This window comes from Biomphalaria glabrata, chromosome 6, assembly GCF_947242115.1.
Source record: "Biomphalaria glabrata chromosome 6, xgBioGlab47.1, whole genome shotgun sequence".
NCBI classification, from domain to species: Eukaryota; Metazoa; Mollusca; class Gastropoda; family Planorbidae; genus Biomphalaria; species Biomphalaria glabrata.
In genome coordinates this window covers 20,578,595-20,600,361 of record NC_074716.1, presented here as the reverse complement: position 1 = coordinate 20,600,361, position 21,767 = coordinate 20,578,595, and the positions used below count along the sequence as shown (strand labels likewise).

Below are 21,767 nucleotides of genomic sequence, written 5' to 3'. Positions count from 1 at the left end.
TATCTGCATATTTTGTTTATTTAAAATAAATACGTACATCTAGATAATGCTATTACAAAATCTACAATCAATTGGTTGCTTAGCCACATCTACAATCGTAAAATGTAATGAAGTCACAACAAAATAATATATAGGTTAGTAGTTGGCCAAATAGCATACTTTTGTACCTTTATCTTCTGAAGAGAGTTCCGATGCACTAACCTTCATAGTTAATTTAACCGAGATTTTTTGTAGAAGATAGAATATCTACTATCTTCTAGAATCTAGATCTAGTCTTCTAAAATCTAGATCTAGATCTAGAATTTAGCTAGACTAATGTAAGAGTAAGAGTAGACAATCGTCTAGAGTCTAGATCTATTCTATATATATTATAGAATCTAGACTATATGAAGTAGATCTATATCACCATAGACACTATAGTATAGTACTATAGTTAACTATAGTATAGTTGTATAATAGTATATATATTATATGGGTCTAGATCTAAATCTATATAGATTATAGTAGATCTAGACAAGTTACTATATAGAATAGATCTAGATCTATATTCTATTCTAGAGTAGAGCTACCAGGATCTGAGCCTGTCTGAGGATGATAATTCAGATAATGATACTAATGATAGGCAGATAGGCTAGTCGCTAGATAATAGATTGAAGATTCTAATAAAATAAATTAATAAATAATTCAAAACTGCAGTGTTAGTAGAGTAGAGTAGAAGAAAAAAAAAGAATAATATTAATGTATTAGTATACTGTGACTCTATGTACTCTAGTCACTGTACTATAGTTATAGAGTATTATAGACTATAACTATAGATCTTGATTCTAGATTTAAGATTATTCTCTAGAGATCAATCTAGAATTCTAGATCTAGTTAGTAATAAATTCTAGTAATTATCTAGTTTAGATTGGTTATTCAAAAGTTATTGATTAACTTATTGGTAACTTAAGTAACTAGATCTTAGATTTAGATGATACTAGTACTACTACTACTAGATAGATCTAGATATAGAAACTTAAGAAACTAGTGACTTTCTAGTCTAGGCCTGGGTCCTAGACCTAGTACTAGAATTAGAAGCTAGAGTAGATCTAGAATCTATCATATAATGATGATGATTGTATCATCTCTTCTAGATTATTTTAGATTAGATATCTACTCTAGTCAGAGTCATATTGATAGATTCTAGAACTATAATAAATAATAGATAGTTTCTAATAATACTAATATATAATAATATAATAAATATATAATAGATTTAGAATATATATAGATCTACATTATTCTAGATATTGACTATAGACAGTATTGACTAGTCACTATCTAGATGTATGATTGTAGATGCTAGAAATAACTATTAATTAACTTCAAAGTTCAATTCAAATAATTTCAAATCAATAATTCAATACCAATAGTAAACAAAACACAAGAGTGTCAAGAGTAGTACTTAGACTTAGAAAGTACCGGTAGTAGATTCTATCTAAATAGAAGATCACATCTCTAAATAATCTTCAGAATCTTAGTGAATCTAGATTGACGAGACATGAATCTAGATCTATATTCTATAGATAGTACCGGTACAATGATATAGATCTCTAGAGATAAACAGTGAATACTTGAATACAACTGAATCTGAATGTCTGAAATACAGAAATAGTAGAGAAACAATTTTAAAAAATTAAAATGGACTGGTCACCATCATATCAATGACAATGATCATGGATTCTTGTATTCCTACTATTCTAGATTTGTATTTTTGAGTGAGGCTGCTGAGGTGAGGATTGTCCTACATCATGCCTTGTCTTTTATTTGATTGACACTCTGACTGTGCCAACTCTGAATTTGAATTAAGAGCTTCTCTGCTATATATCTATAAAAGACTATCACTATGTCTATACTACTAAGTATAAGATTTAAATTTTAGTAATGAAAACACTGTAATTGGTGTAGATTGTAGACATAATAATTTTAATAGTCTATTACTATTAAGTATTTTAAAATCTAGAATAAATATAATTTATATGTAAATAAAATAATATATATATAGAATAGATGATAGGTCTAGACTATAAAAATACATACAATATTACAGTATTGATCTATTGAATATAAAGTAGAGTCTATGTAGAAAATTATTTTTTAAGTCTGGATTACTTGCATTTATGTGCTAGTTTGTACAGATGCATTTTTTGTGTTCCTTAATGCCAAACATAGGAAAAAATAAAACTATTTTGGAACTCCCTATCTATTTAATTTTGTTGCTATGTTGCTTAATTTTGCCTTGCTTATTTAAATTAATGTTCAGGCCAACTAGCGATAGGGTCAGTCAAATTCAGCTATTGCAATTTTGCGAAGTAAAAGTGTGCATGTATTGATAAAAATGTACAAGCATATATATAGATAGCTCCCTGGTCAGGTGGTAAGGGCACTGGAAGGTCATCTTGATGTTCCCAGCTTCTAACCCTTCCTGTCACCATCTCCAGCCATGTGTGTGGTTTGGGCTAAGATGTAATAGTCTTCAGTTCTGAAGGAACATCTAAAATGTGAAGAAAAAAATTAAGATTTAGATATAGAGGATGATATATATATATATAATAAATTATAAAATCCTTGAATTCCTTCCTTCAACCTTTAAAGTAATTTTCTTACTATACAAGTTTAAAACACTTAATTTGTTGCTCTTCTGACGTCCGGCCTCTCCATTCTCTGCTGGTATCTGACATCACACCAATCCAAGGTCATTGGTCAGACCAGTTTTACCTGTACTTGATCAATAAATATTTATTTGGTGGTCCCACCTTCTCCCCTGTAGTCTACATCATTCTTGTTACCAAGGCAATTGTTACCTTGGTTGGGTTTTCTTTTCTTTTAGTGCTTCTGGAATGCCCAGTCATAGTGGGTCAATTCTTTGGCCACATTGTGAAATGAGGAGGGGGTGAATTTTGTGCTGCATTTATGTCCTCAGCAAACATGTTTTGTTTTCATGTTTTTCTTTTTTTTATTCTTAGAGTTATTCTCCTTGGCATTTGACTCAAGCATTTTCAGGCATTGACCCTCTCACAGTTTTCAGAGGATTTAATGCCTCTCAGCCACACAGTGACTTAATGGGTTGGATTTCTTGACACACGTGTCATTACCTCTCAGCCACACACTGACTTAATGGGTTGGATTTCTTGACACACGTGTCATTACCTCTCAGCCACACACTGACTTAATGGGTTGGATTTCTTGATACACCTGTCATTGCCTCCCAGACACACAATGACTTAATGGGGTTGGATTTTTTGACACACCTGTCATTACCTCTCAGCCACACACTGACTTAATGGGTTGGATTTCTTGACACACCTGTCATTGCCTCTCAGACACACAATGACTTAATGGGTTGGATTTCTTGACACACCTGTCATTGCCTCCCAGACACACAATGACTTAATGGGGTTGGATTTCTTGACACACCTGTCATTACCTCTCAGCCACACACTGACTTAATGGGTTGGATTTCTTGACACACCTGTCATTGCCTCCCAGACACACAATGACTTAATGGGGTTGGATTTCTTGACACACCTGTCATTGCCTCTCAGACACACAATGACTTAATGGGTTGGATTTCTTGTCATTGTCAGCTATGCAACTAACAAAGGCAAACAAACAAAAATGCTTTGCTTTAAATATTTATTCTTATTCTCTAGGCATACATATATGTACAAAATTTAATGCCTAATGGCTGCCTGGTCGTGAGGTTTGCGCACTGGACTGTCGTTCAGATTTATCAACAGTCGAGGGTTCAAACCCTGCCCGCTCCCATCCCCCATCGTCCTGCGGGAGGTTTGGACTAGGAAGTAAACTATCTTCAACTCTGAAGGAACATCCGAATTATGTAAAACAAAACAAAATTATGAAGATATTTATACAAAATCATTTACATTTTTGTATACAAGTGTGTATACTAGTTCATATTTGTATACAAAAGGGACATTGCAGATTTATAATTTAGATCTACAGCATATATTTAAACATTTTAATTCTATAGATATTTATATTAAAAGAAGATAAAAAGATTAAATCAATCACTAAATAATCTTTTAGGGAACTGAAGCCTGATAAACTGTTGCCTGCAATGCATACCATAGATGTATTTATATATAAAGAGGGATTTTTATTTGCTGTGGAATGGAATATCACATTATCTATGAGTTGTCAGCTAATGGGAGAGATCATTCTATTCTATAAGGGCAGTCCATATTCCTCCACTGTACTGCCTTTAGTTCAAAGACATAACTTAATTACTTTGTTAAACATTCATGCACCTTTTTTAAAATCATCTTTTTTTTTTTTTTTTTTTACAGGAACAAATTGTGCAATGTCCAATAAATTAAATAATAAAGAATTAACAAATGTACCTGGTAAGTGCTTGGTATTGTAAGATACGGTTATTAACTATTGGTGTAAAAATGTATTTATATTTTATATGTTTACTCAAATTTGAATGATGACACAGAGACAAAAGTTAGTACTAGGTATACTGTAGGCTGTCATACAAGCAACTTACAATACAGTAGTTAAGTGACAAAAGACATAAGAATAAAGACCTGTTGTGTTCTTCATATACAGACTCATAAGAATAATATGCAATGTGCAAATACCATCAAGAATACAACTTAAGTTTCAGTTGATTGTCATCTAAATTTGTCTCATATTTTGCATTTGTTAATATATTTTGCAATCTTAAGTATATTTCCATTATATCAAAGCTCTGATTATTTTAACATTTAAGTCCTGAGAAACCTCTGCTGTAATAAATGGGCCTTTCTTTTCTTTATTTTTTCTAGCTCATTTGATTTTAACACTCATTCAAATTTTTTTTTAAACATTCAATTATATACCAAAACGTGGGCATGACTGAAGTCATTTGAGAATATCAAATTCTTGTATTTTTATTACAGCAGAGCTTTCAGAAGTCTTTTTTAAAATATTAGGTGTCTACGTAATATTTTCTAAAATTAAGTCTTAAAAGCTTTCTTGCTAAAAAAAAAAGGGGGGGGGATATTTATTGGAAACAAGAAAAAGGATGGTCTCTTAATGGCCTTATTCTTGTAACACCTGAAAATCAGAATTGCAATTCCAAACTATTAAACTTTACCTTTGGCCACATAACTTTCTTCTTTGTAAGAAAAAAAAATGTGTTTTAGTTTTGATGAAAAGTTGTTTAAGCATGTGGATGTAGTGTGTAACATTGATTGATTGAAATTAAGTAACTTCTGCCCGACTAGAAATGTGAAACTATCTTATGTTTTCATACATTTGTCAATATTTAGCCTTTTCAGATATTCAAGTATTATATTCTTTTATTATTTTTGTTTAAGACTACCAAAAACTTAGTAGTGCAGCAGCTGCTGTTGGTAATCCAGAAGTACAGTTGGCAGGTGAGTGCTCCCATAATTAATGACATATTTGTTAACAATGAACACACTGTAAGTTGTGCTGCAAATTAACCAAGACACATATGTTCAAAAATCAAGTTGTAGTTATTGCTTTGCTTTCTTTCATTGAGGTATTTATAAAAGTACTTTAAAAAAAGATGATAAATATAAAATAAGTTGTTACATGTGGTCTGTTTAACTAAATTGTTATATAATTTATAAGGACTGTAAAGTGGGCATAAACAATTTAATCTTTTAGTTTAGTTGTAATACAAAATAGTTGGCTTATAAGTAGAAGTCTATCTTTAGTCCTGAGTGACAGTTATTAATAGACTTCAAATATCTTAAGACCAATGATGTTTTTGTTGTTTTTTTTCAAGTGTATTATTTAAGGTATTTTAGCAGAATGGTAAATCACATGTGAAAAAACAATTTTGTTGGAGGATAGGATTCTGTATTCAAAGTATTTTTACAGCTCTGATTTCTCCCATTCATAATAAATACTTGACATTTTTGGAAAGCAGAGGAGTGTCTTTATGTTGTCTACATTATTTATTTATTTATTTTTTAAGTTTATATCGACTGCACCATGACTTCATTTGGTCTCATAAGAACTTTTTAAATTTTATTTAGTGGTCTAGTACTAAAATTTAAGATTTTATCCATCAATCCATCAGATGAATTTATGGCTATGAAAACGTATGTTTAAATGATGTAGTTTCAAATCTATATTTGATGTCTCTTTTCCAGGTTGGGATGCTGATGTGGAAATGCTGGTACCATCCCCAATCATCCATCCTCCAGGCAGTCAACAGTATTACTTAGCTGAAAATTCATTATCCTATGGCAGAGTTTCCCCAGGAGTTTCAGAGCACAAAAAAGGCAGTGGCAACATTAAGATGTTTCCTAGAGCATCTTTGGATTCACAACAACATGGCTTTGTAAAACGGAACAGCACACTCCCTAGTAAATATGTGTATCCAGTATATGCAAATGAATCAAAATACATTAGAACAAATCAAATGGCTAAAAGGTCTTTTTACATTGGTGGATTTTCTAGTCAAAGGGAAATTCCATCACCTACTTTGAATCAAAAACAACATGATAAGCAGGATCTTGATCACTATAAAGACAGTCAAGGTTATTCTCAAGACAACTCAGAGTATTCAGGAGAACATTTCATTTCAGAACACTGGAATGAAGGTGGTCCCATGAGTTCTACTAACAAATCATCCCAGGGGGATCTGAGAGCTTGGCAGCAGCAGCACCAGGAGGAACTGATACATCAACATTTAGAAGCTGATGCATTATATCAAAGTCCCAGTGCTCAGCCACAGATAAGTCATTTAGAGTCAGGACTGAACAAAGTTAGTATGGATGAAAGGTGGGATCCTGTAAGACGAGCTGCAGACAGTATTATTAGAGAGAAAAATATGATTATTGAAAAATTAAAGAACAGAATTTTCCAACTTGAAGAAGATTGTAATTTATCTGAAAGTAAACTCAGGCAATCACTCCTTTCTAAAGATGATACTACTGATATTTTAAAGCAAAAATTACAAGAACTTCAGCACAAAAATACCTCATTAAAAGAACAACTCAGTGAAGAAAGAACAAAAAAGCATTCTGAAATTGATGACCTGGAAGTTAAGTTGGGGGGTACTGAGTATGAATTAAAGCAGTTAAAATCTAGCATGTCAAAAAAAGAAGAAAGCATTTCAGAAATAATGGACCAGTTGTCAAAGAAAACTGAAGAAGCTAAGCATTGGAAGGAAAAGTTTAACGACTGCTGCAACAGTCACCTTGAGATGAAGAAAAAACTTGATAGCATTCAGAGATATTTTGAAGAACTCCCTACACTTGAAGAAAGCAAACAACAAGCTGAAGAACTTGTTAGTTTCAAAGAAGAAGTCAAGAATTGGAAATCAAGAACTGAAGACCTAGAAAAGAAAAATAGTCATATGAGGAAAGTTATTACTGCACGAGATTTTAGAATTCATGAACTGGAAGAAAAAAACAAAGACTTACAAGCAGAAATTGAAACAGCTCACCAACATCTTGAAGCCTTAGGCTATACCAAAGCTGAGCAAGAATTGAGGCAAGCTCTTACTGACAAAGAAAAACTTGCATCAGACTTGGACAAAGCCAAAAAGGTAATTTTATTGTAATACAAATGATATATATATTTTCTATGTTGTTTCAACTTGCTATCTTAGTTTATTAATTGTATCTACTAAACGTTGTGACCTGTACATCATGTAATTTTGTCTTGTGTGATCAGTATAATAACCAGACATTTTGACTTCCTGCATCATCACAAGAATTAAAGATGTCAAAAGTTCTAAATATCAAAACCTCATCATGTGCCATTTATTGAATAGCTGTTCTTTTTAGAAACATAATGGATTTTTTTTTGTTTCTAAAATGAGAAATATTTTATTATTGTATGATTCACATTATTATTTTATAATGTATACATTTTTTTAGGAATTGAATTCTATTTACAATACTGTCTGTTCATTACTTAGCCATAGGCAGTGTGTAGAGTAGAATACAAAGTCTAATATAAATAATATAACTTGTGAGTTATGAATGTATTTCAGTTGTTAGAGACAACTCTGAGCAAGTTGAAAAATGTTGAAGTGAAGCATGTAGCTGAAATCAGAACTTGTCATGAGAAACTTACACAGGAAGAAGAAATGGTCATGACTTTAAAGACTGAAGTGGCCAGTAAAGAAGAACAAATTGAAAAAATGAAAAAGACAATAAAAGAGGTAACATGTATATATTTCTCACACATTGTTGAAATGGTTTTCTTTATTTTGTATTCTTTAATTAAATGTATGGTTTCATTTATAATCATTTAACTAGAAAATTTTTCATAAATACTTATGTTGATTATAAGGCAAAATGTATAAAAATAATAAAAAAAAATTAGTTCAATTATGACAAAAAGTACAATTATTTTTTTTACCCCCTTGTTTCTATTTCTGGTTTGAAAAATACCCTATATTGACTAAAAAGACAGAGAACTCTGAATTTTAACACAGGGTTCGTAGCCACCTTGAAAACCTGGAAAACACCTTGAATTTCATATTAAATTCAAGGCCTTGAAAAAACCTTGAATTTCGTAAAAAACGGGGAAAAAAACTTGAATTTTAAAACTGGACCTTGAGTTCTTTCCCTCCCGATACCTGGTGTTTATTTTCGTATTTTCCCCGGTTACATTGAGCTGACCAGTGACGACGCGTCTACATGCACCGCCTTTCACCCACTTGTGAAGCGCGACCTCGTGATTGAAAACGACCTTGGCTCAAGCAAACATTTCACTTAGCATTGTTTTCCTTTCACTGTTACGACTGAAGACGCGCTAGATCTAGTCTGTAGTGAATATTGTCTATAACTAGAGCAATTAGCAGCCTAATGTGAAGGCTACACCCCTCCGGGCCCTCCCTCGCCGAAAATCTTCTTGTTGTAACAGTAAGAGTGACTTCGCGTGGAAAGTCCGTATATCATCTTATCTTTGTGTCTTTCTGAGTATTTTATTAGATTTTGTATTTGGAGATTATGATTCAGTGTTTAAGTATAATTGCTACCGGTACTTTACTTTTGAGTCTTCTCACGATCCATCCTTCTCATCTAGCTAGAAATAGTATCTAAATTTATATTTAAGTTAGATCTAGTGAAGATAATTCGCGCTTAACGTGAAAACTCCGTGAATTTTAGTTAATTTAAGGATCTAGATGCAGGTACATCTAATGTCTAGATTGCTCTAAAAATATTGTAGATTTACGCTAAATCACTAGAATCTAGTGAAGATAATTCCCTCACAGCCGTTAAAAGTCCGCGAAGTTTAGTGACATTGAGTTAGAATCTATAGAGTCTGGATCTACGATAGATTCAGTGAAGATAATTCGCACACAGCCGTGAAAAGTCCGCCAATGTAGTGACTTAATTAGATCTAGACTGTAGAAGCAGTGACAGCCGTGAAAAGTCCGCGAAGTTAGTGACTTAGATCTAGACTCTAGATTTACGGTTGATTCAATGAAAATAATTCGCACACAGCCGTGAAAAGTCCGCGAAGTTAGTGACTTAGATCTAGACTCTAGATTTACGGTAGATTCAGTGAAAATAATTCGCACACAGCTGTGAAAAGTCCGCGAATTTTAGGCACTAGATTTATGTTGATTCAGTGAAGATAATTCGAAAAAGTCCGCGAATTTAGTGCCATAGACTTAGATCGAGACTTAATTTACGCTAATCCAATAGAATAGAGTGAAGATAATTCTCTCACAGCCGTGAAAAGTCCGCGAATTTAGTGACTTAAATTTAGATCTACTGTAGATTTAACGAAAATATTTCGCACACAGCTGTAGAAAAGCCAGTAGAGTTATTTTGGTTAAAACTGATGGAAAGCAAGTCAACTGCTATAGTAAGAATGAAATATTATTTGTACAAATCTATGTCAATTTAAGAAAATTTCCAACTTCAGATTGTGACAGTTTTAGCTGAATTACATCTCCATATTTTAAAAAAGTTATTCTTCTGTAATGCAAGCTTGTGTGTGTTTTTAAATGTATTAGTAAAGTTTCCCTTTTCAGACCTTGCGATCTATGGGGCAGATGATGTTAAGGTCATCTGTTTCTTTGGCCAATGGTTCATGAGCAGGGTGTTATGTGGCCAGCACAACGACCAACCGCCTTTACTTCCCCCAACTATAAGTCAGGTACCCATTAGAGTTGGGTTGACTCAGGGGCGCCCTAAAAATCCAGAAATTCAAAATCCCAGTCTTCACCGGGATTCGAACCCAGGACCTCAGGTTCGGAAGCCAATCGCTTAACCATTTGACCACCGCGCCCCCTAAAGTAAAGTTTCCCTTTTCAGACCTTTCGATCTATGGGGCAGATGATGTTAAGTTCATCTGTGTCTTTGGCCAACGGTTAATGAGCAGGGTGTTATATGGCCAGCACAAAGCCCAACCGCCTTTACTTTCCCCAACTAAAGTCAGGTACCCATTAGAGTTGAGTTGACTCAGGGGCACCCTAAAAATCCAGAAATTCAAAATCCCAGTCTTCACCGGGATTCGAACCCAGGACCTCAGGTTGGGAAGCCAAGCGCTTAACCATTCGACCACTGTGCCCCCTTTTAAATGTATTAAAAAGTTAAAAAGTTGCATTTAAATGCTTAGGAAACACTAGAGATGAATTATTTTTTTTTTGGAGGTATGATTTCAACTTATCAGCATACATTTTAATGAGGGTTTTTTAATTTAATATTTATATATATATATATATATATTGTTCTTTTTACATATTTATGTCATATGTATGTAAATATTTATACATATATATTGCTTGCTATGGTGCGATGCATACCTTGAAAATCTTAAACTCTACCTTGAAAACCTGGAAAATACCTGGAAAATCGTTCATGAAATTGGCTATGAACCCTGTTAACAAATACTTTTTTTAAAATCTAAAATAAAATATTATTATTAAAAAAAAAATCAATAAATACATTTACAAAAGTGGAAAAAATGTGTCTTTGAAAGTATTCAATAAAATTTAAAAAGTAGAAAAATATGTCTAGTTAGAAAAAATACACTCTAACCCTAATATCTTTAAAACTTAAACAAACTTAAAAATACTTGATTTCCCCAGTAGGTCTTATACACTAAGGTATCAGCACATTCATTTCAAAGAATTTCAAAGTTAATAAAATGGCCATGCTCTTGTTCTCATTCAAATTAGACATGATGACCTTCTCTTATATGAGAGTTTAAAAAACAAGTGTTCTAACGCATCCTACCGCATTAGGCAAATACTGTAAACAGTGCATCGTACCACTATAGGCACTACTCTGGTTTAAGTTGTTTTTTTTTTTAACTTCTTCTCTTGATTACTTTAAAAAGATAAATATATGAAGTGTGGATTTTTTTTTTCTATAAAGATGACAGATCTGCTTAATGCTCAAATATTATGCAGTGTCAAAAAAATAAACTCTCTGTTTTTGTTGTAGCCGTTGTTGTTTTTTTTTTTTTGGTTTGTTTTCTCTGTGATTTGTTAGGATTCCAAATGTTTCTATCTACATGATTGTGTGTTTATTGGTCTTCAGCTGGGCTCACAGAATCAAGACTTCTTACAGCAAAGTTTGATGTTTAAAGAAGAACTACGCTCCTTAGAATCCCACAATTCAACCGCCAACAAGGAGCTGCAGCAGAACATAATGATACAATTAAGTTACTGCTTCTCTGAGCTAAGAGCACTGGTTCAAATATGTACACAAAGGTTACGAGGGCAAGACCCTGATATCTCACTACTTCTGGGACTTGAAGGTAAACATGCTACCATAGCAAGTTGTATTAGATCATTGATTTTCATTAGCTGTTTTATTGTTTAATTATCTCATATAGAATGATGTAATAAATGAAAAGATGAAAGGGGAGAGATAACTATGGAGGAGGAAACAACAAGATTAAGTAAATGTGAATAAATTCCCTCATAAACTGCTGATACTGCTGCGTTCCATATGCTAGGACAAATTTGTACAAATACTCCTTCTTCCCTAGTGCTATTAGATCATGGAATGGTTTACCAGAACCAGCCAGAAAAACCAGTGACTTAATAGAATTTAAGTCATTGGTTAACATACATGACTAGATGCATTATGCATAGGATGTAATCTTCTTTTTTTGAAGTAACGTCTGTATTATATAAGATAAGATAATAATGCACTTTACGCAGATGACCTCTTAATTTGGACCACAGAGAAATATCCAGTGCTAATTAGATCCAAATTAAACAGAGCCTTGCAACCATCTCTACATATTTGAAATTAAGTAAAATGGACATAAACAAAGAATAGTTGGTTTGTTCAATCTTTAGCCACAGCATCAAAGTGGCAAAAAGAAACTACATTCTAAAATAAATTCACAGCCAATAAATAAGGAAGAAAATCCCACTAGATCAAAGACTGTCTTTAACATATTTTATGGCCAATCTAAAAGAAAAGGAAAGAACATCCTGGGGCAGTGAAAACTCTTTTAAGACTGGATATGTCATGGATAACTCTTTCTATTCAAATACCAAAACCTATAAATCCAAAATGAAATCAATCAAGCCTTATGTCTAATCAGTAGAGGTATGAGAAAAACTCCTACAGCAGCCTGTGAAATAGACTCCAATATTGAACCACTTAAAGGGAAACTCCGATAGTTTTTTAAATTTTATTTATTGACTTATTAAAATTCTGCGTAAAAAGTTGTAATGGTAAACATTAAATCATTTTTTATTTAAATGCTCAGAAAATTTTATATTTAATAAATTAGACAGAAAATTCTTCACATCCCAAAAAAATCGAGGTTCTGCGAGATGTTTTTAGTATTTGAAAACGTGATGTCACAAGGGTGCTGGCTAAATTTAGATCTAGACCTATATAACCGATAAACTCTCTAGATCTAGACCTATCGGATCACATTTATTGTTACGCTTCACAGCTAGATGTAGTCTCCACGTTGATTTATAATCGGTATTTGTTTATAAATAATATTCTAGATCTAAACCTCTATTTCTACTTGAAGAAAATGAAATACTGTTCTTCAGCTTGTTGCAGTAGTTCCAATCGCAAAGATAAAATCAGCAAGTATGCTAACACAGAAATTAGTGTCTAATTTCATTTGTTTCCAAGAGATGAAGTTTTAAAGGGAAAATGGGAACAATTTATTTGTCTGAAGAGCAAATCTTTTACAAAGGCATTAGCTAATTCCTATTTAAGCTCAAACCATTTTGAGAGAAGCTGTTTCAGCAACTTTATTGCTGTGGAAATGGGATTTGAAAAAAAAATGAAGCTAATACCAGGTGCCAACAATACATTGGATTTCCAGGACAAAGAATTCAATTATAGGATTTGAGTTCACCCTTGTGACGTCGCACAGAAATTCGGTGAAAGTCTTGACTGTTTTGGATGCGCAGAAAAAATATGTCACAAAAACATCAATTACTAAGTTATTCTTGCAAATAAAAAAAAAAAGAAGAATATATTCATTATCTATAAATCAAAACACATATTATATCAAAAATTGTCAAAACCATCGGAGTTTCCCTTTAAGAGCAGAGCAGCACTAGAGAGCTTCAGAAGGTTGGAGGATGACCATCCTTAGAAACTACTGACATTCTTCTTCTTCTTCTTCTTCTTCTTCTAGCCAGCTTTATTGCTGCTGAGCTGTGAGCTCTTTTGCAGACTGTGGCAAGGAAAAAAAGTGTGCTGTTTTCTTCAGCTGTTCAGCACTGCCGTACAGGGTGTTGGTTATGTTGGGCTGTAGTGGAAGTAGAGTCTGCCTAAGGTGGATTAGGGAGGGGCATTCAAAGAGGATATGGTTTACGGTTTCAAAGGGGTGGGCGCAATGTCTGCAAAGGGGTAGTTGTGTGGAGTTTATTTTGTTCAGGTGGTAATTTAATAGTGGTGTGTGTCCTGTTCTTAGTTGGAAGATTGTAGATTGTTCTTTGCGGGGGAGGAAGTTAATACTGTCCAGTTTGTTAGGCGTAGTCATTTCTCTGTACATGGCTCTGCCTGTGTTTCCTGATGCCCATTGGTTGAGCCACTCCTCTTTGTGATTGTTGACTAACATTGACCTTAGGGTGAGGTAGTTAACAGGTCTATCTGGTTGTTCCATAGATGAACCTGCCTTTGATAGCTTATCTGCCTTTTCATTTCCCATGATGCCAATGTGTCCAGGGATCCACTGTAGTGTAATATTGATATTTAATTTTGATATCATCTGGTGGATTATCACAATGAGTGTTGTCAACTCTCTTGGGCTGTTTGAGGTGCTGCTGTTAAGTGCTTGCAGAGTAGATTGGGAGTCTGTAAAGACAACAATATCTGATGGTGGTTGCACTCCTTCATATAATTTGTTTTCCACTGTCTGGAGTGCTATGGTAATTGCCTCAATTTTGGCTTGGAAGTTTGAGCAGTAATCACCACAGGGTGCGCTTATCTCAAAGTGTTTATTTTTAGGGAAGACCAGGAAGGCACCAAGACCAGCATTGATGGTAGCTTTAAAATCCGATCCGTCTGTATAAATATGGATAGCTGTTTTTTGATAGCTTTCGATTGTTTCAAGCGTGCCTACTTTGAGCTCCAGTGGATTTGATTCTTTTGTTAAGGTGTTATTTAGTAAATGTGTTTTGATGGTTGGTTGTTTGTAGTTTAGTCCGGGTGTAATGTTTGAAAACCTGGTAATTTTTTCTCTGTTATTGGGTAGGTGGTGTTTTAGGGCTAGTTCGTCAGTAAGTTGGATCAGAGTCCTTTGCTTTTTTTGGTTGTTTTTCCTATTTCTCTGTGTTAGTAATTTATTTGGATGATCGTCCTCCAACCTTCTGTATCTCTCAATGATGATTGATAGGTTTTGTTGGCAGCTACTTGTATGGAGAGACAGTTATCCATTACAGATCTGACATATCCAGTGTATAACTGTCTTAAGGTTTTCTTTTCAGCTCCCCAGGATGTTCCTGCTAGGTGTTTTATTATGTTTAATCTTTGTGATGCCTTTTCTTTTAAATCTGCCATAAAGTGTTTTAGAGACAGTCTTTGGTCTAGTTTTACACCAAGATATGTTGGATTTTCTTCTTTATTTATTGGCTGAGAGTCTATTTTTAGGATGTAGTTTCTTTTTGCTGTTTGGGTTAGGGTTACTGACATAGAGAAAGTGGAAAAATGAACAAAAGAAGAAAAGAACTTTGATCCAAATTTCTGATGAACTAGACCCAAAACACCATTAAAAAAAAGCTTTTATATAGCGCTACTTTCATGCTTTTAGTATGCTCAGAGGGCTATGGTCCAATCTCATTTGTGGACCAGTGGAGGGGAGGGATATCTTGGAGAAGGTTTTCCATGCTGCTTTTAGGCGCTCAGTAAGCACAGCTCTACCCAAGTCAGGTGTCGAACCTCAAGCCCCCTTCATAGGTAGCCAAGCCAAGTTCAAGTGTACTTAGCCCCTCGACCATGATTCACCACACATCAACCAAACAATAGAGAGAAAAAATTTCAAACATAGTCCCGGACTTGACCTCAAACAACCCATCATTAAAACATTTAATAAACAAAGGAATCAAATCCACTGGAGTTCAAAGTAGATACGCTAGAAACAATTTTAAAAACAGCTATCCATATGTACACCTATGCATCATCCTTCAAAGTCACCATAAATGCTGGTCTTTGTGTCCTCCAGATTTTTTACAAAAATAAGCATCTTGAGATAAGTGCACCTTGTGGAGATTATTGCACAAAATTTCTGGCTGAAATTGAAGCTATCACCTTAGCTTTGCAGACCATTGAAAACAAGCTCTATGACAGAACACAAGTGCCACCAGATATTGTCTTCACAGATTCTCAATCCACTTTCTAAGCAGTGTCTGGCAACACCTCATTTAACACAAGAGAGTTCTAAAGAGTAATCATGAGAATCCATCATATAATATCAAAATGTAATATACCTGTCACATTACAAAGGATCCCTGCATACATTTGCATTATAGGCATTAAGGGAAATGAAAAGGATGATAGTCAAAAGGAAAGGGTAGTGATAGGATAACGAGCTGCTTCTTATCAGGACAAGTGGTGCTTGAGATCATGTTCTCTTAGAAGGTGTATTACTAGTAATAACCACATTCAGTCACAAGGTGTAAGCATAGGTAAATCACCTTCACCTATCCCTTAGTCTTTTGAACTGTTGGGGCACCACTCAAGACCTGTCAACCATATTTCTCCATTCCTCTCTGTCCTTTGCCTTGATTAGAATTTCATTCAATGACAGACCTGTCCATACTTTGATGTTGTTTTCCTCTATCTTCCTCTTCTTCCTGGTACTGTCCCCTGAAGGAATATCTTTACAAGCCCTGAGGACCTTGTGATGTGGTCATAGAGTTGGAGTTTACATTTTTTGACAGTGATTAGCATGTCATTGTGGGGTCCAACTGCTGTATTAATCCTGTTTCTAATCTCTTCATTTGTGATGCAGTCTTGTATAAGTGACACCTAGGATCTTTCTGTAGCATCTTAGTTCCATTGCTAGGTAAATCACATTGAGTCACAAAGTGTAAGTATAGGTAAATCACATTGAGTCACAAAGTGTAAGTATAGGTAAATCACATTGAGTCACAAAATGTAAGTATAGGTAAATCACATTCAGTCACAAAGTGTAAGTATAGGTAAATCACATTGAGTCACAAAGTGTAAGTATAGGTAAATCACATTGAGTCACAAAGTGTAAGTATAGGTAAATCACATTCAGTCACAAAGTGTAAGTATAGGTAAATCACATTGAGTCACAAAGTGTAAGTATAGGTAAATCACATTCAGTCACAAAGTGTAGATTTAGAAAAAAACAAGCTGTGTAAAACAAGCAATTAGCAACTCTTGCTTTTAAAAGTGGTACATTTAATGTGTTTGAATGAGATCAAATAAACATGACAGCCAATAGGGGAGATAATTCACAAATAGGTAGAGGGTATAATAAAGAGACAGAGAGGAATGGAGAAAGATGGTTGACAGATCTTGCGTGGGGCCCCAACACTCCAATAGACTAAGGAATAGTTGAAGGTGATAATAAAGAAAAAGTCAAATAAATAAGCATTACTACTTGTATAATGGTTACATATTGTGATGGGGAAGTTACTGAACACCTCATTGTGAACACCAACCTGTATTCAGATGTTTTGTAATCAATGAAGGAAGTATAGAGTGCTTATACCACCAACAGTGGGGGATAGGAATACATTTCTAGACTCAAAAATTAGCTTAGCTATGTGGCATCCTGAAGCAAAGAGTCTTCTTGTGTGACAGCCTTGATTGGCCACCCACTTGACGAGCCCTATCATGTGACTTGATCATGCTGAGTGAAGATTAATCATATTTTAGATAAGACCATTTCATATACACAGATAGTCTATATTTTTTGTTAGACTACATTTACTTTAAATCTTCAGATTCTGTCAAACAAGACCAGTCCTCCAGTGGGGCAGGTGTGAGAGGGACTGACACAAGAGCAGGTAGTAAATCTCTTCCTCTTAGCCAGTGGCTCTCAACCATTAAAGAGATGAGAAAAGAAATGACCACAATAAGGACACACATATGCAACAAGTATGCCGAAGACATGGGTGACAACATGACTTGTGCCACTCAGTGATCACCTTTATCTACTACCTACTCTTGTTACACTTGGCTATGCAAGTTAAATGGTGCCTCAAACAGTTGACTATGCATCTCATTAGCAAACTAATTGTCAAATCTATGTTATTGGCTGCTGTAATCAATTTGTTACTATATGTGAAGGAAGTGCGAGTAATTAGCATCATCAGATTCTCATGTTTAAACTGCTGTTGATGACAATTACTACATAGGTTTATTATGCATAATCAAACATATTGTCATCCTCCATTATTATGTTATCCTAGCCATAATGTCATGAGTAAATCTATTCCCCACTTCACACAAGTCACTTCTCCACACTCAGTTATTTGTTGTCACTTTATTTCCATATTTATTCCACTCTGTTTTATTATTTATAATCTTTATATCTCATTTTGTTTGGATGATGTGTACATATAATATCACAAGTCTGTATATTACATTATTAGATAAAATGTTGAAACAAGTATGTTTGTATGTGTAGATACTTTGTATATATATATATATATATATATTTATAGAATTGTTTGGACATGAAATGTTTTTTAAAATGGCTTGATCAAAACCAATAATTTATTATTATCTACAACTTTTTAATGACCCCAATTTTGCATTAGCAATATATGTAGGTCACAGATGGGTATTCATAGCCAGTTGAAATTATCACTTTTTCCAAATCTTAGGGCTTAATGCAATGGCTTAAGCTGATACAAAAAATATACCATTGTCATTTTTTTTTTAATTCTTTTCTAATCATAGAAAACAAAATTTTAAAACATGGCATATTTTTTTTATATAAAAATATATTTATTGCAAAAAAATATTTTTATAATGTCAAAAATTATCTTAGAAATTACTATTTCTAAGTCCATAATGTGTTAAATGTATTACAATTAAGCAAAGCACTAGATCTGATAATTTCATAATATTTCTCTAACTTTCACAATGTTTTCCTGTTTATTAGATTTATTTTTTTTGAAAGCCAAAATCAATTTTATACATGACTTTATTTAATCTTTCCATGTTTTTACTTTAACATGACTATTGACTATTGCCAAAAAGATTATGATTTACATTCAATGACAAATACCAAAAGTTTGTTTTATTTTATGAACACTTGTCTTGTCTTGTTTTTTTTTCTGTTGACTTTCATTTTGTTCTATAAATAACAATAACATATTCAAACTTCTCATTTGGGTTTTAATTTAATGACAATATTCACCAGAACAAAATGAACACATTTTGTTGTTTTTTTCAGCACTTAGCATTTATCTATGTAATCATTTGTTTTCCTCCTGAACTACTTTAATGCTTACTTTGACCCAAATGCTTTTTATAACGTACAAGAAAACTATCATTTCAAACAAGTCATTACATCTACTTAAAATTGCATGCTTATAATATTCTGTTGTTAAAATATAATCAACTTGTCCAAATTACTTTAAAAAACATAAAGAAAAAATAAATTAAATAAAATTAAGATTGATCCTATTTGTCAGGGCATAATTCTCTTTCTCTATAAAAACATTTGTAAGATTAACAACTGTAACTTATTGGAGACTATGTTTAGCCCAGGACAAAAGCAAAAATGTTATCACATTAGAATCTGTTGTTGTTACTGTAAGCCTTAGTTTAATTATTAAAATGATATGAAACCAAATGTTCAAATGCACCATCCAATGACATGTACATTCTTTACCACAACAGAAGCATTACATAGTGTAAATAGCATTTAAATGTTCAAAACAATTGAACAAGTATATTTATTGTTATTTAAACAAAAAACAAGATTCAGACATTTTGATTCCTTTTGTTGAGAAAGTCCTTTGTGTTAAAAATATTGTTTTGTGTCCAAATAACCTTCAGAGTTGCAGGCTAGTAGCCTCAGTGTGTTTTATTGATCTAGGGACAACTTCATGGTGCAACCAAAGTACTGCCACCATTATAGTTCATTGAAACATTTTTCTTTTTCCCCATTTTTACTCACATGTATTGTGCCGCTTTGTAACCAGAGTATAACTCATAGTTACATTCATTTCAGTATTGTTTATTATATCTATTATGTTGAACACTAAAGTATTGCAGTTTCTGTGATAATAGACTCTAGTGCTAAAAGTACTCAAGTCACAGTACCAACATTGATAACTATTTATGTAGTTGGATGTCCTTACATCAAAAACATAAAGATGTAGCCTACTCTAAAAACACTGGCTGAATTTTATTTTTATTGATTATTACCAGATACTGTTTTTGTGAAAAAAAAAGTACTTTTAGCATTTGTGCTAATATTTATTTGTATTTGCTATGAAAAGCTGAAATGGCTGATTAATTAAGTCTAAAAAGAAAATCCTTACTCTCCTCTCCTTACTGTGGTGGCAACTTTCCATATAGCTAAATGTGAGAATTCTGATTTAGAATGTAAGAACTAAATGGTTCACCCAGTTTACAATAGAAAGGTCAAAGAAAGGAGAGTAGGTTTATGTGCTGGCCTTTGATAAGCAGGGCTGAAATAAATGACCACTCAGAAGCCAACTGCCTTATGAAGTTTCCAATGAAAACATGTTTGTGTTTCTTTGACTACTTAAACTTGAACTAATTTCCATGAACATGATGTAGCCAATTCATTATTTCTTCATTTTATACAACCAAAATATGTTCTCATTGCTTTGTTTTAAAATTCTAATAAAATGTTGAGTTTGTTCCATGTTTTTATTTGTTTGTTATTTTGAAGAAATATTTCTAAACAAAATTTACAGATGTTATGTTACACTACTATTTGAATAGTCATTGGTGCAGTTTTAAAAAAAAGTATTTGGATATATTTTTTTTTTAAGTTACAGAGATGTATTGAAGTTTTCCGAAGAAGATTCAAGACACTAATGTACAATATTCCTTGCTAGATAACATAGCAACATTCCAGTTGGGATTCATTTTTTTTTTAGATAACATAGAAAGATTCCAAGAAGGATTTAATTTGTGTGCAAGACAACATAGAAAGATTAATGGTAAGATTTAAATGTGTTGCAATATTCCAGGAAGGATTCAATTGTTATGCAAGATAACAGATAAGGATTCCTGGTGGGATTCAAATCTCTCGTTGGCAGTGTCAAGTGAGATTCACATGGTTTGAACCATTCCTAATTTGTATCACATGAACTGCAGCCACTTGGGGTGGATTGTAGTGTATCTTATTTTTCTATTTTAGTTTGTGTGATTTTAAATTTATTACATTTGATCTTTCACTCTTACTGTGAAGTCATAGATCATATGATCTTCCACATTCACTTTGAAGCAATAGATTATATGATCTTCCACATTCATTTTGAATTAACAGATCATATGATCTTTCACGTTCACTTAGATTATATAATCTTTCCTACTAACTTTGAATTAATAAATGTAAATTGAGTCCACGTTTTGATAACGATAGATTCCCTTCTCTCTCCAGATGTCATGAACAAATCAGTTGAATTAGTTCAATTAATTAGAAAGCAAGAGAGGACAACTCCCGTGAGACTTCAACTATTTCAATCTTAACGGTATAACAAAGAAGCGTGGCTCCCGATCGCAGCTACATTTTTTGTTCGATCTCTCTCATACTAATACATCTTTCCATATGATCATATACCGGTACATCTTTCCATATGATCATATACTGTACATCTTTCCATATGATCATATACTGTACATCTTTCCATATGATCATATACCTGTACATCTTTCCATATAATCATATACCTGTACATCTTTCCATATGATCATATACCTGTACATCTTTCCATATAATCATATACCTGTACATCTTTCCATATGATCATATACCGGTACATCTTTCCATATGATCATATACTGTACATCTTTCCATATGATCATATACCTGTACATCTTTCCATATAATCATATACCTGTACATCTTTCCATATGATCATATACCGGTACATCTTTCCATATAATCATATACCTGTACATAATAATCTTTATTGTCCGTATGGAAATTTGTCTTACAATTTGTGCATTACACCAAACAAAAAACATTATAACTATAAGAAACCAAAGTGTACATTCACACCAGACTCACTCATAATTTACATGTGACAAAGTTTATACCAGATTGTTCTTATTTAATGATTTGATTGCCAGGGGAATAAAAGAGTGTTT

General features: G+C 33.2%; 2 protein-coding genes and 1 long non-coding RNA gene across 6 annotated transcripts in view; 1 reads left to right on the top strand and 2 right to left on the bottom strand.

Annotated features, from left to right (window-relative positions):
• The window catches only part of LOC106059917 (insulin-degrading enzyme-like), a 39,424-nt gene extending 39,285 nt beyond the window's left edge, over positions 1-139 (bottom strand). Inside the window, exon 1 of one of the 2 annotated variants that reach the window (XM_013217619.2) lies at positions 38-139. The gene's annotated coding sequence lies outside the window, so the exon portion shown is untranslated. The remainder of the gene's footprint in view (positions 1-37) is intronic. The other variant, XM_056033098.1, reaches the window with a different exon arrangement.
• Positions 21-20,313, top strand: LOC106059916 (centrosomal protein of 85 kDa-like). Of its 3 annotated transcripts, none has more exons than XM_056033103.1 (7): positions 21-134; positions 4,350-4,406; positions 5,367-5,426; positions 6,174-7,576; positions 8,027-8,197; positions 11,538-11,757; positions 17,408-20,313. In XM_056033103.1, exons 2-7 carry the CDS (start codon positions 4,364-4,366, stop codon positions 17,605-17,607), a joined length of 2,097 nt encoding a protein of 698 aa, XP_055889078.1. In that variant the 5' UTR covers positions 21-134; positions 4,350-4,363; the 3' UTR covers positions 17,608-20,313. The 3 variants fall into 3 exon arrangements, with proteins under 3 accessions (XP_055889078.1, XP_055889077.1, XP_055889076.1); XM_056033102.1 differs by lacking the exon at positions 21-134 and adding an exon at positions 188-317; XM_056033101.1 differs by lacking the exon at positions 21-134 and adding an exon at positions 1,632-1,771.
• The window catches only part of LOC129926819 (uncharacterized), a 28,418-nt gene continuing 8,416 nt past the window's right edge, over positions 1,766-21,767 (bottom strand). Inside the window, exon 3 of the long non-coding RNA XR_008778572.1 lies at positions 1,766-2,533. This is a non-coding gene — a long non-coding RNA (uncharacterized LOC129926819). The remainder of the gene's footprint in view (positions 2,534-21,767) is intronic.

What these genes read in the sequence shown, in the direction of transcription:
- LOC106059916 (XM_056033103.1), top strand. Translation starts at nt 4,364, where the DNA reads ATGTCCAATAAATTAAATAATAAAGAATTAACAAATGTACCTG. An exon ending in TCCAGAAGTACAGTTGGCAG is followed by an intron (nt 5,427 to 6,173) that starts GTGAGTGCTCCC and finishes TCTCTTTTCCAG; the next exon opens with GTTGGGATGCTGATGTGGAA. An exon ending in ACTTGGACAAAGCCAAAAAG is followed by an intron (nt 7,577 to 8,026) that starts GTAATTTTATTG and finishes AATGTATTTCAG; the next exon opens with TTGTTAGAGACAACTCTGAG.